The sequence below is a fragment of the Capra hircus genome, chromosome 19, assembly GCF_001704415.2.
Source record: "Capra hircus breed San Clemente chromosome 19, ASM170441v1, whole genome shotgun sequence".
Lineage (NCBI taxonomy): Eukaryota > Metazoa > Chordata > Mammalia > Artiodactyla > Bovidae > Capra > Capra hircus.
In genome coordinates this window covers 33,294,333-33,315,982 of record NC_030826.1, presented here as the reverse complement: position 1 = coordinate 33,315,982, position 21,650 = coordinate 33,294,333, and the positions used below count along the sequence as shown (strand labels likewise).

The 21,650-nt window shown below is 44.2% G+C and overlaps 1 protein-coding gene across 1 annotated transcript in view; it reads left to right on the top strand.

Moving 5' to 3' along the window:
* Positions 295-21,650, top strand: part of LOC102188626 (cytospin-B) — a 113,990-nt gene continuing 92,634 nt past the window's right edge. Inside the window, exon 1 of the mRNA XM_018064004.1 lies at positions 295-458. Coding sequence (XP_017919493.1) covers positions 295-458 — 164 coding nt within the window. The remainder of the gene's footprint in view (positions 459-21,650) is intronic.

Below are 21,650 nucleotides of genomic sequence, written 5' to 3'. Positions count from 1 at the left end.
TGTTTTTAAACAGTGGATACCAGTGATAGGAAACAAAAGTCAAAGCTTCAACCCCCACTCCCTCAGATTCCACTCCCTATGGGTTATAGTTAGTGCTAACTGTGGTTAAAGACGAATCCCAGAATAGCCCCTTAAGACATGAAAAGTTGATTTCCCCTCACGCCCCGGTCCAGGGTGAGGTGCGGCCCTCTGAGAGTCATATGGTTGTTGGAGGCTCAGGCTGGTGAACGTGTCTTCAGGGTCCAGCTCCCGGGTTCTGCTGACTCTGATGGCAGTCAGGAAAGGGGAGAGGACATGAGGGTCCTGTGGGGGCTGGAGGGGCTGGGCCTGGACGGGGTGCCCATCATCCCTATGGCATTCCCCCTCCCCACCCGCTCCAGGCTCCAGCACCCAGCTCCACCCGGTGTGGAGCAGCTGGAAGGAGGCTCGGCCAGTGCCATGAAGAGGCCAGCACGGATGTGAGGTCCATTCTCAACCACATCTGTGTCAATATTTTCTTAGGAAATTTTAGTCAGAAAAATTGAAAGGTATGTATAGCTAGCACCCATAGACCCACCACAGAGTCTACAGTTAACATTTTGTTTCTGTTGCTTTATCCTGTTCATCCCGTTGTCCATTCGTCAGTCCCTCTTATTTTTAATGTATTTTAAGGAAATAGTGGTTATCTCTACAATTCTACATAATTTTGTATGTCTGTACTATTTCTTGATTTATTAGTTTTGAAGGTTGTGTAGAGTGAGGAATTCAGTGCGTTTTTAGGACTGTATTTCTCTCTTCCTCTGTTCCTACAAGCCATACTAAAATTTTCTGAATTTATTGTTAGTAAAGTGTTAATGGTGGGGTACAGTTGTGGGTGTCTAGTTGTTGACTGTAAAACTTTGCTATATGAAATTTTCATTCAAAAAACAAAAATACTAAGGAAATCTTTTATTATTTGTCACTTGTATTTCTTGACTAACCAGCTTTAAATGGTGTCCTTGACTCAGTAAAGAAGGATATGCTATCTCTACATTTCTTCTGCCATTTCCCCTACAGACTCCATACCCTCTTCCCAGTCTACTGTCAACCTTTTACATGGCAAGAACATTCTGTCTCCTAATTAGTGTCATTAAATCTCTGCGTGTTTGTAGGTTGATTCTAAAAGTTGAAAACCAATCAGCATTTAAAATACTAGGCTCGAATATTTATCATGTACTGGAAAATCAGGTACTGCATTTAGAGGTAGAAGAGAAGGAAATGCAGGCTTACATGATTTAATTTATAATCTGTGACAGGCAATATTACTTTAAAAGAAAAAAAAATAGGGATTTCCCACGTGGGCCAGTGGTTAATTAAGACTCTTCCCTTCCAGTGCAGGGGACTCAGATTTAATCCCTGGTCAGGGAATTAAGATCCCACATGCCATGTGGTGTGACAAAAAAAAGGAAATCTAGAAGGAGTAAGGTGGCGCGGTGGTGAAGAATCCACCTGCCAATGCAGGAAACGCAAGAGACGTGGGTTTGATCCCTGGGTTGGGAAAATCCTATGGAGAAGGAAATGGCAACTCACTTCAGTATTCTTACCTGGAAAATTCCATGGACAGAGGAGACTGGCAGGCTATAGTCCATGGGGTCTAATAGAGTCAGACACGACTGACTGAGCACACAGTCACTATAGTTTTTTACTCCTAAAATGATCTTAACCTGCTTTTACCCTCTAATCTGGCTTCTCAAGTCTACAGATTGTTGTAGAGAATTCATTTTCTTCTTAAAGACAGAGGGCATGGTGGTTAAGAGTTTTGGCTCTGGAGCCACACTGTGTTCACATTCCCAGTTTTGTCCCTTAGCAGCTCTGAGGCTTTGGGCACATGAGTTAAGCTCCAGGAAAGAGGACAGTAGTACAGCCTGCCTCATAAGGTTGTTGGAGTCGTTAATAGCTTGAAGCACATGATGGATTAGAATAGGCTCACACATCACAGAAAGTGCCCGGTAAGCTTTAGTCATGACTATTCCTGTCCTTCTGACTTAACGTTTCCCATTCAGACTCGGTTGCCTTCTGGTTTGGCTTTACTCTCAGGTGAGCTCCCTGCTTCTTGAAGCCTATTTCTCGTTTGGTACGTTCCCTTTTCTCTGACAGAGTATTTCCTGTGCTGTCTGGCGCTGAAGTTCTATATATTCTGTCATCGCCATGCTCACCTTTTTCTTCCAGCTTTTCTTATTGATTTTGAAATTTTCATCAATTATATTTTCTATTTCCAAAATATCTTTTTGTGCTTTGTTTTACCTTACTCATAGCAGTTCAGAGTTTTGAGTTAAGGGGAAGGGAAGTGGAGTTGGTTGGTGGGCTTGAGCAAATTAGTTAATGGGCTCTCTTGTCCTTAGTTTTATTTTTTTTTAATTTTTATTTTTACTTTATTTTACTTTACAATACTGCATTGGTTTTGCCATACATTGACATGAATCCGCCACAAGTGTACATGAGTTCCCAATCCTGAACCCCCCTCCCATCTCTCACCCCATATCATCTCTCTGGATCATCCCCGTGCACCAGCCCCAAGCATCCCGTATCCTGTATCGAATATAGACTGGCGATTCGTTTCTAACATGATTGTATACATGTTTCAATGCCATTCACCCTAATCATCCCACCCGCTCCCTCTCCCTCAGAGTCCAAAGTCCATTCTGTACATCTGTGTCTCTTTTGTTGTCTTGCATACAGAGTTTCAGGGATTCATCAGAGTTTTGATGGCATTCACAAAGAGGAGAATATAGCATGTATTTTTCTCAGATGTATTTTGTTCCATAGAAGAATTTTAGAGTGAAACTAATGTCCTGAGAGACATACTTGGAAAATGCAGCCTTTTAGGATTAAAAAAAATAAAATGTATATGTTAAAGATCTGTGATAACACATAATAAAAAAAGGTGAGAATATTAGATAATATCTGTTACTATAATAAATGGGTTAAACTCACTTAGAAAAAGAGCCTCCTCCTCTGGATTAACACAGAAAACAAAATATATAAGCTGCATAAAAGCATATTCAGATGGTAGTTTGATTTTTAAAATTAAGTTGGTTAAAGTTGTGAATAATAAAAATCTAGTTGTAAAGAAAACTTTCAAGTTCAACATCAAGTCCAGTTCTTATAAGTCTTTGTGTTTGTTGTGCTCATGTGTAATTATTCTTAAAAATATAGTGTTTTTAAGTCCTTATATACATCCCCAAACATTCTCTCTCTTATGTGTGTGTGTGTGTGTGTGTGTGTGTGTGTGTGTGTAAACACACACTGTCAATTACACACTTTAAATTAGAATCTCTAATTCTAATGAGGCTGCTCATAACTCTTGGAAGATTCAGTTCTCTTAAACATTAAAATAACTCCAAAATACAGGTATTTCTTAATTTATAATACTGTTGCTACTTATTTATTTAAACTACTTTTCTACTTGATTCTAAACCTTTCTCAAATTAGAAGATGTTTACTTACATGCTTTATTCCAAATAATAACTGGTGTTGGAATTTTATCCTGTGTAATTTTGGGGTTGCCTTCTCAGTTTGATGAGGTTTTTTAACCAACAGATTTCTGGCAGGAACAGGATTCTTACCCGACACCGTACCAGCTGAGTACCTTTTGCTGCGATTGGGGCACAGTCTAGAGCACCTGGGTTTGCACCCATACAAAGATCATCCATGCGTGATGCTGTGTCTCACCCTTGATCTGACGATCTCTCTCTTTTGCCTTCAGCCTTACTGACAGTTTCCCTGGGCAGATAATTCTAGGTTCAAAATCCTGGTAATCTCTCTGTGACACCGACTCCAGAACTTGAAGAAGAAAGTAGTCATGATGCCCACGTCCCTTAAATTCAAACTACGTTTGATCTTGGAGCTCCTGATAGGTATCTGAGACCTCTGTTCTAACAGCCATATCACTTGAGGGTTTGCACTTCTTTGGCACTTAAAATACGTAACCATCTTCCTGTCTGACTCAGAAGACCTTTGACTTGATAGAACACTGCCTGCTTTTCTTAAACTTTCTGTGTCATAAAGCAGTATCTGTCTTGATAGTGAAGAAAATGTGATTTAATTGTGGCTATCTGTCTCTCATGCCTTTGACTACTGAAACAATTGTATCAGTTAAAGATACACACCACAAAGCACCTTAAATCAGACAGGACCTTCAGTATTGATAAGAATACAAGAAGAAAAAGTAGCAGTTACAAAATGAGTACACTAACTAGACAAACAGTGGAAATAATTAAATGCAAAAGCTATTAAAACTGCCTGAAAAAACTCAAATGTGAAATGAGAGACCAGTGTGTGTCTTACTGTTTTTCTAGGTCGTTCGTGAAATGGTTAAAACATTGATCTCTTCTAGACCAGAAAGAAAACCTTATTACAGTCTCTTAAGGGAAATTTTACTGGTCACTGTGTCATAGTGCAGTAAAACTGTAGGAGTAGAAATTGAAATTTTAAACAGTTAATCTGTCTTGATACAGCATGGAGTGGCTGTAGCTAACTATTGTATTGCATGTTTGAAAGTGGCTGGGGGTGAATCATTTTATAACTGCACTGTGACCGATGGTAACCATGCTTATTGTGGTGATCACTTTACGGTGTATACAAATAGCCATACATTATTATGTTGTAAACCTGAAACAAGTATAATGTTATCCATCAATTATATATAAAGAAAGCTGTTTGGAAATTTTGACCCAAATAGTATCTGAAAACTATGATTATGGATCATTTAGAAAAATAATAGTGAAACACTTTATATAGCTACAAATAGCAAGCTAGTTTAGTTCTCTAAAAGCTTTTATCATAAATGCAGTAAGTACTAGACATAGAAAATTAGAAAATAAAGGACAAAAGAAATCTGGGAAAACAAGAGGGAATTTTATTTATGTGTATAATTTATTTAGTTTTGGCTGCGCTGGGTCTGTGTTGCTATGCGCGGACTTTCTCTAGTTGCAGAGAGTGGGGGCTGCTCTTTGTTGTGGTGCGCGGGCTTCTTGTTGCGGTGGCCTCTCATGGTGTAGCGTGGGCTATGGGCTTGAGGGCTTCAGTAGTTGTGGTGCATGGGCTCGGTAGTCGTGGTGCATGGGCTTAGTTGCTCCTTGGCCTGTGAGATCTTCCCAGCCTAGAGATCAAACCCTTGTGTCCTGTATTGGCAGGCAGATTCTTGTCCGTTATACCACCAGGGAGGGGCGGAAATTAATGAAGTCAGTTTTGACAGCATCTGTTTCCTCGCTTCTACCCTCCTCACCTGGCCCGTGACCTGGCACATGGTTCACACTCAGTATTTGTTAAATGAATATATGAAAGAACAAAAAAAGAAAAAAAAAACTCACTAGAATTGAAACGTAAGAATAGACCCTTTGCTAAAAGAAGGAACTAGATAAAGCCGAGGTTAAACTCAGAAAAAAAAAAACAACCCACAAATATTCCAAATAAGCTATACAGGGATGTATATAATCAGAGATGTGGCAATTAAAAAAAATAGAATAAAAATAAAAATTTTTTATGAAATTTCCTAGGAGAAAGAAACTGCTAAGTTCACGAAGTAGTGAAACACTTGGGCAGAATATTGGAAGACATCACAAAGTGACTTAAGAAAAAATTTCAGAAAGAATCCTGAACTCGGATGGTGTTATATGCAGAGTTTTTCAAAGATCAGAAAAATAGATTTCTGTGCTATTTAAAGTCGTAAAATGCATCGTTTCCTAAAGATTATTATTGCATTACAGAGGGTGCACATAATGGTTTAAGGTATATACTGATGGCTAGTTCTTATTTTAGTAATTAAGCTGTGTTAGACAAATTGTAAGTAGTTAATTGAATCTATGTTGCTTAGGACAAGATTAGGTTTTTTAAAAAAAATGAGTCAACATTTAGTTTATGCACAAAAATATTAAAGGTGTAATAGGATGTGCATGCTCAGTTGCTCAGTCATGTCTGATTCTGCGACCCCATGGACTGTAGCCCACCAGGCTTCTCTGTCTGTGGGATTTCCCAGGCAAGAATACTGGAGTGGGTTGCCAGTTCCCTCTCCAGGGGATCTTCCTGATTCAGGGATCAAACCCGGGTCTCCTGCATTGGCAGGTGGGTACTTTACTGCTGAGCTACCAGGGAAGCCCCAGGTAATAGGACAGGTAAATGCAAATGTAGCCAAATTTGTAAAGTGTTAGTCACCCAGTCGTGTCCGACTCTTTGTGATCCCATGGACTGTAGCCCGCCAAGGTCCTCTTGTCCAGGCAAGAATACTGGAGTGGGTTGCCATTTCCTTCTCCAAAAATTGTAAAGGTGATACTCAGAAAATAGAAACTTGAAAAACACTCCAGAAGACAAAAGATGGAGGACTTTGCAGTTTATTTTAACAGAGGCAGAGCTAATACTATTAACACTATTCCTGATACCAAATCCTTTCAGAGACAGAGGGGAAAGAAAGCCAGAGCACAGTGTGGCAGTGCCCGTCCTGACTGAAAGATAAGCCACACTTACTCTGGTGAGGCCTTTTCAAAATATTACACTCACTGGTTACAAAAAAAATGGTTCATTCCAAAATGCAATAATATTATTATATAGATTTACAACATCGGTACATTTAAAGAGAAGAAATTAATCTTACTGTATATGTCAGTAGTGCATTTAATAACACTTACCATCTACCTCATAAACATCTGATAGGAATGAATGGATTCTTTCAAAGATAATAAATAAAATGGTCTGAAAGCCGCATACACCATGTTTAACAGGAAACTAAAAACATTCCTGCAGAGGTCAGGAGAAAACAGGTGCCCTCAGAGGACATTGTTTTCAGATAGACTAGCCAAGGCAGTAAGATTTTTTTTAATGTTTATCTTAAAAATGAGTCAAAATTAGCATTATTTACAGACTGTGGGCTTCCTAGGTGGCAATAGTGGTAGAACCCACTTGCCAGTGCAGGAGACATAGAGACCTGGGTTCAATCCCTGGGTTGGGAAGATCCCCTGGAGGAGGGAATGACAACCCACTCCAGTATTTTTGCCTGGAGAATCTCAAGGACATGGAGCTTGGCTGGCTATAGTCCATGGAGTCGCTAAGAGCTGGATGTAATTGAGGCGATTTGGCATGCATGTGTAGGAACTGTAACTCTCCTTCCTGTTAGAATAGTTAAGAAGATCAACTGAAAAACTGTTAGAACTAGTGAGAATGCAGTAACCAGCTTGGCAATACATATGTGTATTCCTGTATGTGTGAGCATGCATATATATGCATGCATGTGTGTTTGTAGATGTGTGTAGAACAGTAGCTGTAAGTGATCACCAGAAACAAGGGTTAGTTTATTAAAAGGTCACATTCTCAGCGTGACCACAGTGGATGAAGCCTGGGGAAAATGGGGTGTGTGAGGCTGTCTTTGATGAGCTGTGAGCTTCTCATGCAGAGTTGGATGCCCGAGATCACGAGATAGATGTACCCTGTTACACGGAGGAATTATCCTTCGTATGTTTTGGGTTTTTTAAGTCAGAAATAATTGCTGAATTTTGTAAAATGCCTCTTAGGCCTCCCTCTCGAGATTATGATTTCTCTTTTTAGTGTAGTGATGTGATGAATTTGAAATGTTTCACTGTATAATGGAATTTTCAATCAGGTTTTTCTAAATCCTCCTTTTGGAAAATAATTTTTTAACACGAAAGGTGAACTTTCAGGTACAGTTTTTCTTGGTCTCTTGTTGCTTTGTATGTAAAAACAAAAAAGAGGAGGTGTGTGTGCAAAGTTTCTACTACCTTTAACATTCTGTGACTTTGGTAGACTTTTAAATAACTTTCTCATTCAGAGAAGAGTTTGGGGGCAGAGGAGACTGGGCTTTCACGTGGGGAGTGTGTTACCTGAATGTGCTTTAGGTATGAGAGTTCTAGTCTATTGAATCTTGTTTTACTTTCTCTAAGTGTTGATATGGCTCCAGTCAGCTGAGACCAGCCTGAATAGTGGTATCATAGAAGCAGCATTGAAACACAGAGAATTTCTAAGGTTTCAGTGTGTCCTTACGAAGACCTTGATGGCAGCTGTCCCTTGTATTACCAGGGAGTTTTTGAATTCTTGAGAGACAGTAGGTTTGATATTTCAAAATTAATGTGGTTGGCCAAATATTTAAAAGTTGAGATTAAAACAATCATTTAATGTTATGAAATTCAGAAAAGCTTGTTTCACAGAGTTTTCCGCATTCCAGGCCACTAGAGAGATAACCCCGATATCCTGGTCTGGGGACCCCTGCAGGAGCTGGGGTCATCACCCCTCACCTACTCTCTCTTTCCCTGCCTGTCACCAGACCACCCTCAGGTCATAAGTCTGATCTATTCATAAAAGCTTTCTTTCCAGTGCCCTTCTGCTTCTGCTCATTTAAAAAACCCTTGCTCTGTTTCTCTAGAAAAGCTAGTCTTTTCTTCTTCACTCTCTGTCCTCCCTCATCTCCAGCTGCTTGTTCCAAATTAAGCCTAATTACAGATGAGCATTAAGATTAGGGGTTATGATCAACCTGGAAAGTAAAGTTGTAAGTTTTGACCTGAAACTCTATTCAGCAAGAATCCTGTGCCAGCCACTTCCAGAGCCCTTGAAAATCCCCTTTGTTTTATCTGCCAGAGAATTCATCTCCTTCCTCTAATTGGTCCTGCTTTTCTCTCTGGCCTCGGCAGCCACGTTAAAAACAAAACAAAAAAACTTGGAAGGTTAAATTATCAGCAGTCTAACCTTCTCTTCTGATTTATAAACAGATAAACAGAGAGCCTATTCACAGGCTCATGTGGGCATTGAACTGTTAGGAAAATTATCTGTGTATAGTTATATTTTGGTCTCTTCTGCTCTCATTTCAGTCTGAGGACATTACAGTGTGCCACAGCTTTTGGAGTGACATGCTTGCAGGCTGGACCAGAGCTGTGGCAGAATGGTGTCTTTGTGCAGGTTAAGAACGTGGGGGGAGTGTGTGCCTTTGTGTGTGTCCCTCACAACTTCCCTGACATCTAATCTTCTGTGGCTTTCTGCTTTTGTGCTTTATGCCTTGGTGGGGACTTTCAATCAGTCATTGTAGGTGATTAAAAAAAAGAAAAAATGCAAATGAATGGATAACAGTGATTCCATTTTAATGTAATCTGTACATTAAAATGGAGAAGGCAGTGGCAACCCACTCCAGTATTCTTGCCTGGAGAATCCCGTGGACAGAGGAGCCTGGTGGGCTGCTGTCCATGGGGTCGCACAGAGTCGGACACGACTGAAGTGACTTAACAGCAGCAGCAGTACATTAAAATGACCTCTTCCTTGTAATAAATTCTGTAATACAGAGCCTTACTAACCGTTTCAGATACAAAATCATCCTGAAAGTCTGGCCAGCCTGCTGTTTTTGTTTACTCAGGTCTCACTGTCCTTGTCAAGTCTGTCACCAGCTTTGACTCTTGGGGGTGCCCTGGGGCTTCTCAAAGGTTGTGGTCAGTCTACGTGGAGTCATATATTGCTCACATTACAGACACCGCCCCCCGCCCCCCGACTTACCTGTTGCCACCTATCTGTGCCCACACGCCTGGAAACCAGTAACCAGAGCTGCCAGGTGTGTCTAAACGAGAGGTGCTTCTAAAAGTGAAAGAGTGTGACGTTTGGAGCACAGCTATGTGTATTAGCATCTCTGGACATCTCTTCCTGTTGATGACAACGTCGCATGAGGCTGAAGGGCCGGCAGGTGAGCTTAGCCAGCTATCAGGGCGCCCCTGTGTGTCACATGCCGTTCCTGAGTCAGGTGTGTCTTCTGTGTCCCATGGCTCTCCTCCCTCTTGTCCCTTGCCCTGTTCCTGGAGTGCTCCTCTAAAGGATTCACAGCCACCCCACTGCGGTTGTACTGTAAATCTATCTGCCATCGCCCCTTTCACTCCTGTCACCAGCTGGTTTATTCCTGTTACCTAACTCTCAAAAGTGCTGCCATGTGGAAGATAAGCAGTACCTTCAACCCACTCCTCATCCTCCCAGGCCCCAGCTCCTTCCCAGGGATGGGATGTCACCTCCCCAGGGGGACCTTTCCCTTCCAGCCCGGGCAGGTTCCCTTCTCCCTGGGGGTGAGATTCTTTGTCCGGCTGCTGAAGGCCTCCCACAGCCGGGCTTTCGGAGAAGTAGAGAAATTTGGGCTTCTTTCCATGACAGGACTGAGAGGACGGAGCAGGGCCAACCTTGGAGGAGGTGAGAGAGGAGAGGTTTAGGTGGCTGGGCTCTGGGGGATGGGGTGAGATGGAGGAGGAGAAAGGGCAGACGAAACATGGGGTCTGTGGGGGCCACTGATGTCATGTGAGTTATCCCTCTATGAGGATTCTAATCCCCTCTCCCCGGTGAGGCTGTTGTATCAGATTTGAGGGTTTAGAAATGAGACAGGAGTGGGCACGATGCAGGGAGAGACTTCCCAGAGGTTGATTACACACAGGTCGAGTGAAATAAACTGCATCTTGTCTTGGTCATCAGTCAGGATGAGAGACAATGCCCTGGATTCAGAGACAGACTCCGGAGGTCCATTGCTCCTCGCATGACCTCGATGGGTTTTCACATTGGTGAAGTGAGGGCCTGGACTGTCTCCATGATGTCCCCTTCCACCTTTGAAGAGTGCAGGATTCCATGGAAAGCTTGCATTTTGTATTTCTAGGGTACTTTTTTTGTCCCCAATTGCAGGCCAGAAAGGAAAACTTCCAAATAAGGGTGTATGAGCTACTCTGGGAAACAATAAGTAAAATACAAGTCTAGCCTTTGCCCTGGCATGAAAAGAATGCAGACTGCCGATTGACCTAGAGGTTTCTGTTTTATTTCATATTTAGGTGAAGTGGTCAGCTTTGACCATTACTCCCAAAGAAGTTTCTATTTAGACTCTAGGGATGTTTGTGTAGCACGGAGTGGGTTATGTTATCCTTGAGCACCGTGTGGTCACTTTTATCTGTGAAGCTGCCCCACTCCATTGTGTATGTACCAGGAGCAGTGCCTGGAAACCAAATTTAGAAAAATTAGTCTAGGCCCACAAATGTTGACAGTAGACATTCAGTCAACACCCCTATCTGATTCTGTCACAGGCATCACTGGGTCACGTCCTCACAGTGCCGGCGTCTAAACAGAAGGGGTGGTTCAGTAATCGTGGTGATGGAACTCACTGGATAGTGCCTGACATCACTCAGACAGACGGGTCAGGATCACATCCAAGGTGGTTCTGCCTGCCATGTAGAGGGGATGAACAAAGCTGAGTGCAAGCTGTGTGTGTACTGATCTCGTCTGTGTGGAAGTGCTGAATTTGTGTGGATCTCTTGGCAGTTGAGTTTTTGATTTCTGATTTAAAAAAAAATAGACATTGAAATAAGATAAATAAGAAAGATTATTTTAAGATACAATAATCTTAATGGAGTGGGTTGCCATTTCCTCCTTCAGGGGATCTTCCCAATCCTGGGATTGAACCCACATCTCTTGTGTCTCCTGTATTGGCAGGCAGATTCTTTGCCACTAAGCCACCTGGGACACCCTAAGAAAGATTATTTTAAGATAAAATAATTAAATGAATATACTACACATGTATCATGAGGTTATGGATTGTTCTGGTTGCTTCCTGGGGAAACTGGCCTTGATCTGGTCAGAGATTTGTGGGCAGCAGGTTTCTGGGATGGGTCCCTGTGAGAACAGCACCTGTGAGGGAGCGCATGGGGTGTGATGCATTCACAGCCACAGTCCCGAGGGAGCTGGAGCTGGGACATCCTCACTCAAGTCCTGCATTGAGACAGGGGGCAGACCTTTGTGTGTCCTTCCTCAGCCAGGGATGACCTCAGGGAGACTGTTTGCTGGGTTCTCCAGCAGTCTTTCATTTCCTTTACAAGTTCTGCCCTGAGGGAGCACTCTTCTGTCCTGAAAGCAGACCAAAGGTCACTAGTGCTTTTTTCCATAAAGAGCTCCCTTTCAGGGAGTTGATTCCACACTGACCACAGGGCCTGCCCACACAGGGTCTGGCTGACTCACTCCGTTCCTCTGGGACATGTGTGCCTGCAGCCAGCTGGGGAGGCCAGGTCATTGCTTGTCCTGCAGAGTGATAGGCCTGGTGACGTCCCAAGAGAGTAAAAAATGGACAGCTGGCCCCTGTTTCAAGCGCAGAGGTCCTGAAACACTTGGAATTTCTGAGTGATAGGTTGAGGGGGTCTTTTCTTATTCATGATAAACTGTTTGTACTGCACTGGAGTTTACGGTGATATGGTGACTTTGGGGCTGGACTGGTGGCAAAGGAAACAACTAGGAGTCAGAGGGACCCTCAGTCCCAGTGGGATCCCTGGGGTGGAGGGGCTTGAGGGGGTTTCACCACCAGTAGCCAGTGATTCTCAGAACCTCCATAGACTCCTCACCCTGGGATGTGGAGCTGCTGGGTCTCCAGGGGCTTCAAGGTGCCAGAGGGTGTGGCCTGGACAGGGTGTCTCTCCCATGCAGCTGTTAGGAGTTGTGTCATCCACAATAAAACTGGTGATCTCGGCAGGAAACTGCTGAGTGTGTGAGCCACCTTAGAAGTTAGTTATCAGAGCTGGGGTGGGGGCTGTGGGACCCCCCCAGGGCTTATACCCAGTTGGTCAGAAGTACAGGTGACAACCTGGGACTTGTGATAGTGCCTGGGAGTGGGGGCGATCTTGGGGACAGAGTCCTTAACCTGTGGATCCTGGGTTAAGTCCAGTAGGTAGTTAGGGCAGAATTGAGCTGTCTGCACCCAGATGCCTGAGAGAACCAGCTGGAGTGGAGGACCCAGCTGGGGGTGGCAGTGAGGAAGCAGGGTTGGTTTGTTCCGGCCCAGGGCCTACCCCCCTCCCCATCTCGTGGCCCCCACCCCGTCCTCCAGGTCAGCCTGGCACCTTTGCTGTGGGTGTGGCACCCCTGCCTGGAGCCCCTGAGAAGATGAGGGAGCTCCCAGATGGGCCTGTTCATTCCTGGGCACCTACCTCCACCTCTGCTCTTGCCATGGGTCTGCAGCACTTGGTGGCACACTGGTGGTCCTTGTAGCTGGTGATCCCTGAGGCCGGCTCACCCTGTTCATATCTCAGGGTGAACTTCTTCTTGGCTGTCTTCTGCCATCTGGCTTTAACCACCACAGCTATGTTGGGTCTTTCTGATCTTCCTCCGTATCTCTTAATTTTAAAACACTTGTGTTCATCTCATCCCCCTTTTCTCAGAATTCTGAGTGAGTTTCCTTAGTTGGTCTTCCAACTCATGGACTGATTGCCAGGCATCCATATTTAGCATCTGAAAGCAGTCTTTCCTGATGCTGAGTTTTCCCCTTTGATGAAGGTGTTTTTCTTTCACGTCTTACTGAATGAGAGACTTTCCAAAGCTGTGTTTACTCCACTGGCCTTGCCTCCTGTCTAGGAACCATGACCGATTTGCTCCTGGAGGGTCAGTACTGCCTCTGGCCTCTGATCACCCACCTCCCTCCCAACAGTTTTCCTGACGAAGAAGAATGCTTCTTACAGGTCCTGGGACTTGTCTGACCACTGTGAGCACAGGTCCTTGTGTGGAGAGTGTACTCTCGTCTGATGGACATGGTGGACAGACAGGGCAGGGGTGAGAGAAAGGGTCAGAGGCTGGGAAGGCTAGACCCCAGGCAGTGTCCCCACAGCCTTCAGATGCCCTTTCTGCATCTGGCCATCGGATGTTTGTGCACGTGTGAATCAGACCATGCAGAAACAGCAGCCCCGAGCTTGGCACATCAAATAGCGAATAGTCCTTTAATAAGTTCAGCCCTATTTAAACTATTTTTAGCCCTTGTGGCTCATGCAAACGTGCAAATTCCTGCAGGTCTCTCAGTGTATCCGCTGTTACTTCTTAATATTTACCAGCACTGGCTCTGGAGGAGAATTCCTGCATTCTTATCCTGGCTTCCCTGTTCACCAGCTGGGCAGTCCTGCGCCAGTTGCTTCATTTCTTGTTTTCCTTCTCTATGAGATGGGGATAATATAATAGCGCTTCCTTAAAGGAATTCTCGGGGTTCCCAGGTGGCCCTAGTGGTAAATAACCCGCCTGCTAATGCAGGAGACAGAAGAGACAAAAGTTTGATCCCTGGGTTGGGAAGATCCCCTGGAGGAGGGCATGGCAATCCACTCCAGTATTCTTGTCTGGGAAGTCCCACAGACAGAGGAGCCTAGCGGGCTACAGTCCATGGGGTCTCAAAGAGTCGGACAGCACACACGCACACACAAAGGAATTCTCAGAACAAGGTAATGTTCTTACAACAATGCCTGGAAGGGAATGAGTTCTCAAAAAATGTTAATGACTGTATAATTAGCAATAACCGTTAATATTGTGGTGAATGTTAACCCCTTCTCCTTCTCTTTCTCCTCCTGCCTCTCATTTTTCTAGCTTTTTTTCTGTCATTTTCCTTGAGGTAGACGACGTTTCATTTATCTTCAGGTGTTGTCACAGTGCGTCCTCTGCCTCCCTGACCCCCGCTCCCATCCCCTCCTGAGCCTGCCCCAAGGTGCTGTTGGTGTAGTCCCTGCCTCCATGTCCCTGTCTCTGCCTCTCTGTCCCCTCGTCTCATCCCCTCCTGAGCCTGCCCTGAGGTACTTTCAGTGTAGTCAGGAGTGTATTAGTTTCGTGTTGCTGCTCTAACCAATCCACATACTTACTGGCTTGAAAGAGCACAGCTTTACTTCCCTACAGTTCTAGAGCTAGACTTCTAAAATCAAGGTGCTGGCCAGGCTCCTTTCCTTCTGGGGTTTTCAGGGAAAATCCGTCTCCTTGCCTTCTCCAGCTTCTTCCTCCATCTTCAGTGTTCATCCTCCAACCTCTGGCTCTTTGGTCACATCATCCTTTTCCCGTCTTTGACTCTCCTGCCTCCCTCTTATGAGACCTTTGTGATTATATTGATCCCCTAGACATTGGGCTTCCCTGGTGGCTCAGCTGGTAAAGAATCTGCCTGCAGTGACCTGAGTTCAATCCCTGGGTTGGGAAGATCCCCTGGAGAAGGGAAAGGCTACCTACTCCAGTATTCAGGCCTGGAGAATTCCATGGACTGTATAGTTCATGGGGTTGCAGAGAGTTAGACATGACTGAGTGACTCTCATTTTCACTTCACTTTCAGACTATTCATGATAATCTCAAGTTAGGACCCTTAATTAAATCACTTTGGCAGAGCCCCTTTGCCAGGTAACATGTTCGCACGTCCCAGGGCATCACTTAGGCTGCCACAGAGAGGAGGTTGACACATGGTCAGCCTGAGGCTAAAGTGCTTCCTCCACAGGGCTGCCCTGAGCCAAGGGGTGCGGAACCCACACCAGGAGGCAGCATTTCTCCTGGGGACTCTGGGGAAGAGTTTGAAGAGGGTCCTTCAAGGGAGTCTTACAGGTTGAAGAGGCCTTTGTTGGGGTCGGAGAGGGCTTTTCGGCAGAGGAAAAAGCACCTGCCAAGAGGTGGAGCTGTGCGAGAATCCAGCAGCAGTTGAGGACTGGTTAGATCTTTGATGTTGCTGGAGCGTTAAGAAGGGCTGGTGGACAAATAGTGTGTAAAAGGACAGTGCACTTCCTGTGACAATAGGTCTAGAAGATGTCCGGGGAGGAGAGGGGAGTCAGTGCAGCTGTCGCGGTGATTTCTTCACTATAAGTATTTTGTCTGATGGCATAAGTAATATGTGCTCATTTTACAGAAATGAAGAAACTAAAGAAACACACCCAGAAAATAAAAATGACTCATAATCCTGCCACTTGGAGATCACAACACTTGACATTTCTGTGAGGCGTGGTTACTGAGCCTTTTTTACACGGACTTTCACATAGTTAAACCATATTGTGTATTCAGATTCATATCATGACTTCTTTAACAGTATCCTAGGGCTTCTTTAGATCACTGAATTTTCTTAACATCTCGGAAGTATTCTATTGTATGTATTAGTATAGTATTTTTAGTCTTCTATTGTTGAATCCAGTATTTTTCTTTCTTTACTTTCAACAATTCAAATAACATAAGTCTGTGTTTAAGTTTCTGAATATGTCCTTAGGCCAGATCTTAGATAGCTATCTCTCAGTCGCTCAGTCATGTCCAACTCTTTGTGACCCCCATGGACTGTAGCGCACCAGGCTTCCCTGTCCATCACCAACTCCCGGACCTTGCTCAAACTCATGTCCATCGAGTTGGTGATGCCATCCAACCATCTCATCCTCTGTCGTCCCCTTCTCCTCCTGCCTTCAATCTTGCCCAACATCAGGGTCTTTTCCATTGAGTCAGTTCTTCACATCAGGTGGCCAAAGCATTGGAGCTTCAGCTTCAGCATCAGTCCTTCCAGTGAATATTCAGGATTTACTTGGCCAAAATATAAGATCATTTGTAAACCTCTTAATTTGTAAGCCTCTTCTGTGTTCTTTTTGGAAGAGTTATAAAATACAGCTGTGTCAGAAAGTATTGTTCTCATGGTAGCCTTGCCAGTGTCAATATGATCCTAAATGATTTTCCCTGATTAGGCAAAAAAAAGTATTTCATTGTTTCAATTTGCATATGTATTGAATTTAATATATTTATTGGTCTTTTTTTCCTGTGATTTGTCTGTTTCTCTCTTTTCTCAATTTTCTATTAGAGTTTTAATAGTTTTTTTTTCTTTTCTGGGATGTTCATACTACCAATCCATTTCCGTTACAGATAGTTTGTCCAGTTTTTTTAGTAGAGTGTTTAGTTATTCAGGGTTTTTTTTGAAATATAGAAGCCTAAGACTGTTATGAAGCAGATTTATTTTTTCCGTTGTGATTTCTTACATTGTTTCTAGGATCAGAAGTATTTTTCCTTCCCAAAGGTCAGATGTTTTGGGGTTTCATGTTCCCATTTTTAAGTATTTATGTCTTTAATCCATTTGGAATGTACTTTAACATATGACATAGGAAAATGTATTTAGAACACTTGCCAGTTATTCCAACAGCACTTACTGAACAAGATTTCTTTTCCTCGCTGGTCTGGATTTGCCTTTTTTTGTCTGATGTTAGATGCAGTGTATCTTGGATGTACTGCTGCTCTCAGTATTCTGCTCATTGATTGTATGACTTAAATTGTTGTAGCCCTACAGTACTTAACATCTGGCAAATCAAATTTTCTTCATTGTAATTTTTTTTTTTTTTCTTGTTTATTCTTTCAAATGAGTATTTGAGTCACTTTTTTTGGTTTCCAAAAAGTCCAATTTGAATTTCGGTGAAATTGCAGTCCTCTGGGAGGGAAATAGCACATTTTCCAGGGTAGAGATTTTCCTTCTAGAAATGTGATAAATGTCTTCATTAATTATTTTTTGGACTATCTAGTAAAAAATTTAACTTCCTTCCTGTAAAGGGAGAAATAAATTCAAGGTGCTGTATGAAGAGAGTGATTGGGAAAATGGTGCTGTCGAGAAAGAGAGAGAGATGCCAAAACCAGGGGAGTGAGGAGGAGGGTGTGAGAGACAACAGGAAGAATTCACTTTTAGGGATTTTGAGGTTTAGCCCGTGGGCACATCTGAATGGATGTGCTGTCTTATGTGGAGCTTCCATTGATTTGTGGTGGGGAAGTGGTTGCTGGGTCAAAGGAGAAGGTCTAAATACTTCCCACCCAACCCCCTGGACACTTCCTTTCCACTGGGTGGTGGTGGACACAGTTCACTGTACAAGGAAAGCTTTCGCTATCATCTCTGCATCACTGCCCCTCAGCATCATAGCGTCCTTTCTCCTCTTCACAGCTCTCTCAGGATGATACTTTAAAAGATGACTGGTTAGTCGAGCTCTCCCTTGCTTCTGAAATGCTGGTGTCTTCTTTGTTGATTTCTTACATGCTGCTGATTTCACTGGGCTTGTAGCTTCATATGTCTGCTCCTCTTCTTCGTCCGTAAATCCAGCTCTCTGTCGGAATGACCTGCCTCTGAGCTCTCACTGGTCTGCCCTCAGCACCCCACTTAGTTGTGATCCCTTCCCTGACTGCCTTCCTGACCCCCTGGGCTGGACAGTGTCCGTCTGTGTTCCCAGGGCTCTGTTGCTGCACTGTATTGAAACCACTTCCTTGGCTGTCTGTGACATAAGTTCCTACATCAGTACCTTGTACCATAGTGCTTGGCACATACATGTTCTTCAGGAAAGCTTTGTTAAATGCAAGTACAGATCTGAGCTGCATTCATGCCAAGATGTAGATGTGGAGAAATTACACAGATGGTGGAGATATTAGAACTGGGGATTAATATTTGGGAATCATTATGTGGCATGTCTGCTAGAAGCTTCAGAGGCAGTTATGGAAAAAGTACTGAAAGGGAGGAGTGGAGTCAGCACTGCCCCCGCCCACCTTCCCCCACTCCCGGCCCCACCCATCTCTGGTGAACCTTATTTACCTCTGGAATCTGAGGGTGGAGACGATGTGGCCCAGGACTGGTTGAGTCCTCTCCCACTGGTCAGGACAGAAGCAGTTTTCAGCACAGGGAAATGTGTCAGGTGGAACAGCTTCCCCCACCACTTCAGTCTTGAAGAGCCCCAGTCCCACAGATCCCAGGAGCCTGGAGCAGGAGGAGCTGGCAGTTGGGAAAGACTGCGTCTCCTCTGTTTATTTTCAGAGACCTGTGCTCAGACAGAAATGTTCCCCGAGGCTGGGTGGAGGGCATCTTGGTGTGCCAGGCCATTCACAGCTCTGCATGATGATATCCACTGCCCAAGAAATGTGGCTGTGTTTGGGTGTTGGGGGGCCAAACCCTTATTTTACAGAAGACAGTTTTGATCCACTTTCAGAGAGATTTAATAACTTGAGCTGGAGAACTCTAGCTGCATGTTTAGAATAAACAGACAGAAGAAAACGTTCACCAAAAATGACAGCTCTCGAAGAGTTAGTATGTCTAATAAACCTTTTACAAGATGAAATACAAAGGATTGCAGCCCCTACTGAGAGCTGAGTTAGTTTTCTGGAAGGAGTGTCTTATAAACACAAAGATGTTGACATCATGAGGTTAAGAAAGGAAAGATGCTTGAGGTCCATCTGGGGAATCTAATCACTGGACACTAGGATTTCTAGCAGGAAAAAGGAAAAAGGAGGAGACATCACTAAATAAAAGGAGAAGGCCTTTGGAGCTGAAGATGATCTTAGATGTCAGAGGAAGGGGGATCACAGAAATCTGGAAGAAGACATATCTCAGTGGCTAGGCTGCAGCAATAAAGATAAAAATCCTCCAGGCTTCTCAACAGGAAGACCAGTCCACCTTTGAGGAGTGAGGAGGTGACACTGGGAAGCTAGTCAGAGTCACATCTGTAGGGACCGTTGACTCTGAAGAGCTCTGAGTCTCTGTACCAGCCCTGTCCACCTAGGCTCAGCCTTGTAGGCCCTAGAAGGTGCTTTTGATAGCTTGAGGAAGAAGATGCGTTCTTAAAGGCTATTAAGTTGTTGTGGAATAGTCCTAAGGGCTGATGAGCAAGGCTTGGGGATGCTGCAGCTAGGAACATTGCCTGGAATCGCAGGCAGGGGTGGCTCAAGCTGGACACGTCACTGTATGTGTGCAGGAGCGTGGTCAGTGCACCTGCCCACCAGACACCCTGGTGCTGGGGTCACAGTGTACACCCGAGCCACCACCTGCCAGGACCTGGGTCTTGCTGCAGCCACCACAGCTGTGTAGTCCTCGCTGTGCAGCGGGAGTTCCCAAGTCAGGATCCAGAGCAGGCGCACACAGTGGCAGGTCAGGGGGCCTCCCCGGCTACAAAAGGAAGGGTGGCAGCTGAGAAAGCAAACGTGATGTTCTCAGCTTATTTAAGGGTAGGTAGGCCCTGCCTTCAGTTGAACAAGAGTCATCAAGCGTGGACATCCCCAAGCATACAGGAGAAACGTTGACAAGCTGGTGGTCAGAAAGGATGCCAGGTCAGTTCCCCCTGCCAAGATGACTCACCCCAATGACTCTGGGCCAAAGAAGGGTGTTTGCAGACCTGAAGGATTTATGTCCCTTATTTGAGCAAATGCTCACGTCCAATGAGACATTGGCCACTGGATCAGTAGGAAAAGCAAGGAGGAAGGTGAAGAATTTAGGAAACAGTAGTGAGCATGACTGTGTGGATCACAATAAACTGTGGAAAATTCTGAAAGAGGTGGGAATACTAGACCACCTGACCTGTCTCTTAAGAAACCTATATGCAGGTCAGGAAGCAACAGTTAGAACTGGACATGGAACAACAGATTGGTTCCAAATAGGAAAAGGAGTACATCAAGGCTGTATATTGTCACTCTGCTTATTTAACTTATATGCAGAGTGCATCATGAGAAACACTGGACTGGAAGAAGCGCAAGCTAGAATCAGGATTGCCAGAAGAAATATCAATAACCTCAGATATGCAGATGGCACCACCCTTATGGCAGAAAGTGAAGAGGAACTAAAGAGCCTCTTGATGAAAGTGAAAGAGAAGAGTGAAAAAGTTGTCTTAAAGCTCAACATTCAGAAAACGAAGATCATGACATCTGGTCCCATCATTTCATGGGGAATAGATGTGGAAACAGTGGAAACAGTGTCAGACTTTATTTTGGGGGCTCCAGAATCACTGCAGATGGTGATTGTAGCCATGAAATTAAAAGACGCTTATTCCTTGGAAGGAAAGTTATGACCAACCTAGACAGCATATTCAAAAGCAGAGACATTACTTTGCCAACAAATGTCCATCTAATCAAGGCTATGGTTTTTCCAGTGGTCATGTATGGATGTGAGAGTTGGACTGTGAAGAAAGCTGAGCACCGAAGAATTGATGCTTTTGAATTGTGGTGTTGGAGAAGACTCTTGAGAGTCCCCTGGCGACTGCAAGGAGATCCAACCAGTCCATCGTAAAGGAGATCAGTCCTGGGTGTTCATTGGAAGGACCGATGCTGAAGCTGAAACTCCAATACTTTGGCCACCTCATGCAAAGAGTTGACTCATTGGAAAAGACTCTGATGCTAGGAGGGATTGCGGGCAGGAGGAGAAGGGGATGACAGAGGCTGAGATGGCTGGATGGCATCACCGACTCGATGGACCTGAGTTTGGGTGAACTCCGGAAGTTGGTGATGGACAGGGAGGCCTGGCGTGCTGCGATTCATGGGGTTGCAGAGTTGGACGCGACTGAAGATGACTGAACTGAGCTGAAGTGAGTGTGAATCTGGCAGCATGAAACACAGTGTACACAAGTAGAGTATGGTAATGGGGCTGAAAATGCATGAAGTGTAAAGTAGGATTCTTGAAAAGAAGGATTATTCTCTCAGGGAGAATCTAGGGAACAGCTCAGAACTAAAAACTCTAGCCTACCTCAGCAAAACCCAGGATTGCGGCTGGGGGCGTTCAAGACATTCAGATGTAAAACTGTGAAATGAATTTCGTCTTTGTTGGCATGTGATTGGAGGCATAGTTACTTAATTTTGATGAAGGTGTGGTTAGGACTGTTAACGATAGCTGGTAATCACGAACACAATAGAAAGCTAGTATTCCCCCAATAACAGGGATTGAGTATGATAATGAGAGGTGAGCAGGCCACAGAGGAATAGCAGTATTGGAAACAATGAAACCACAGAAATAGCCTCAGTAAGTATTCTTAAGCCAAATCCATCTATTAAAAAGGGAGAGATAGCAATATTAGTGTCAGACATAGAGGAATGCAAGAACAAAAGGGTTGAACAGGACAAAGAGTGATAGTATGTGATAAAAACCCCAAATACGTGACCATCTTTAATCT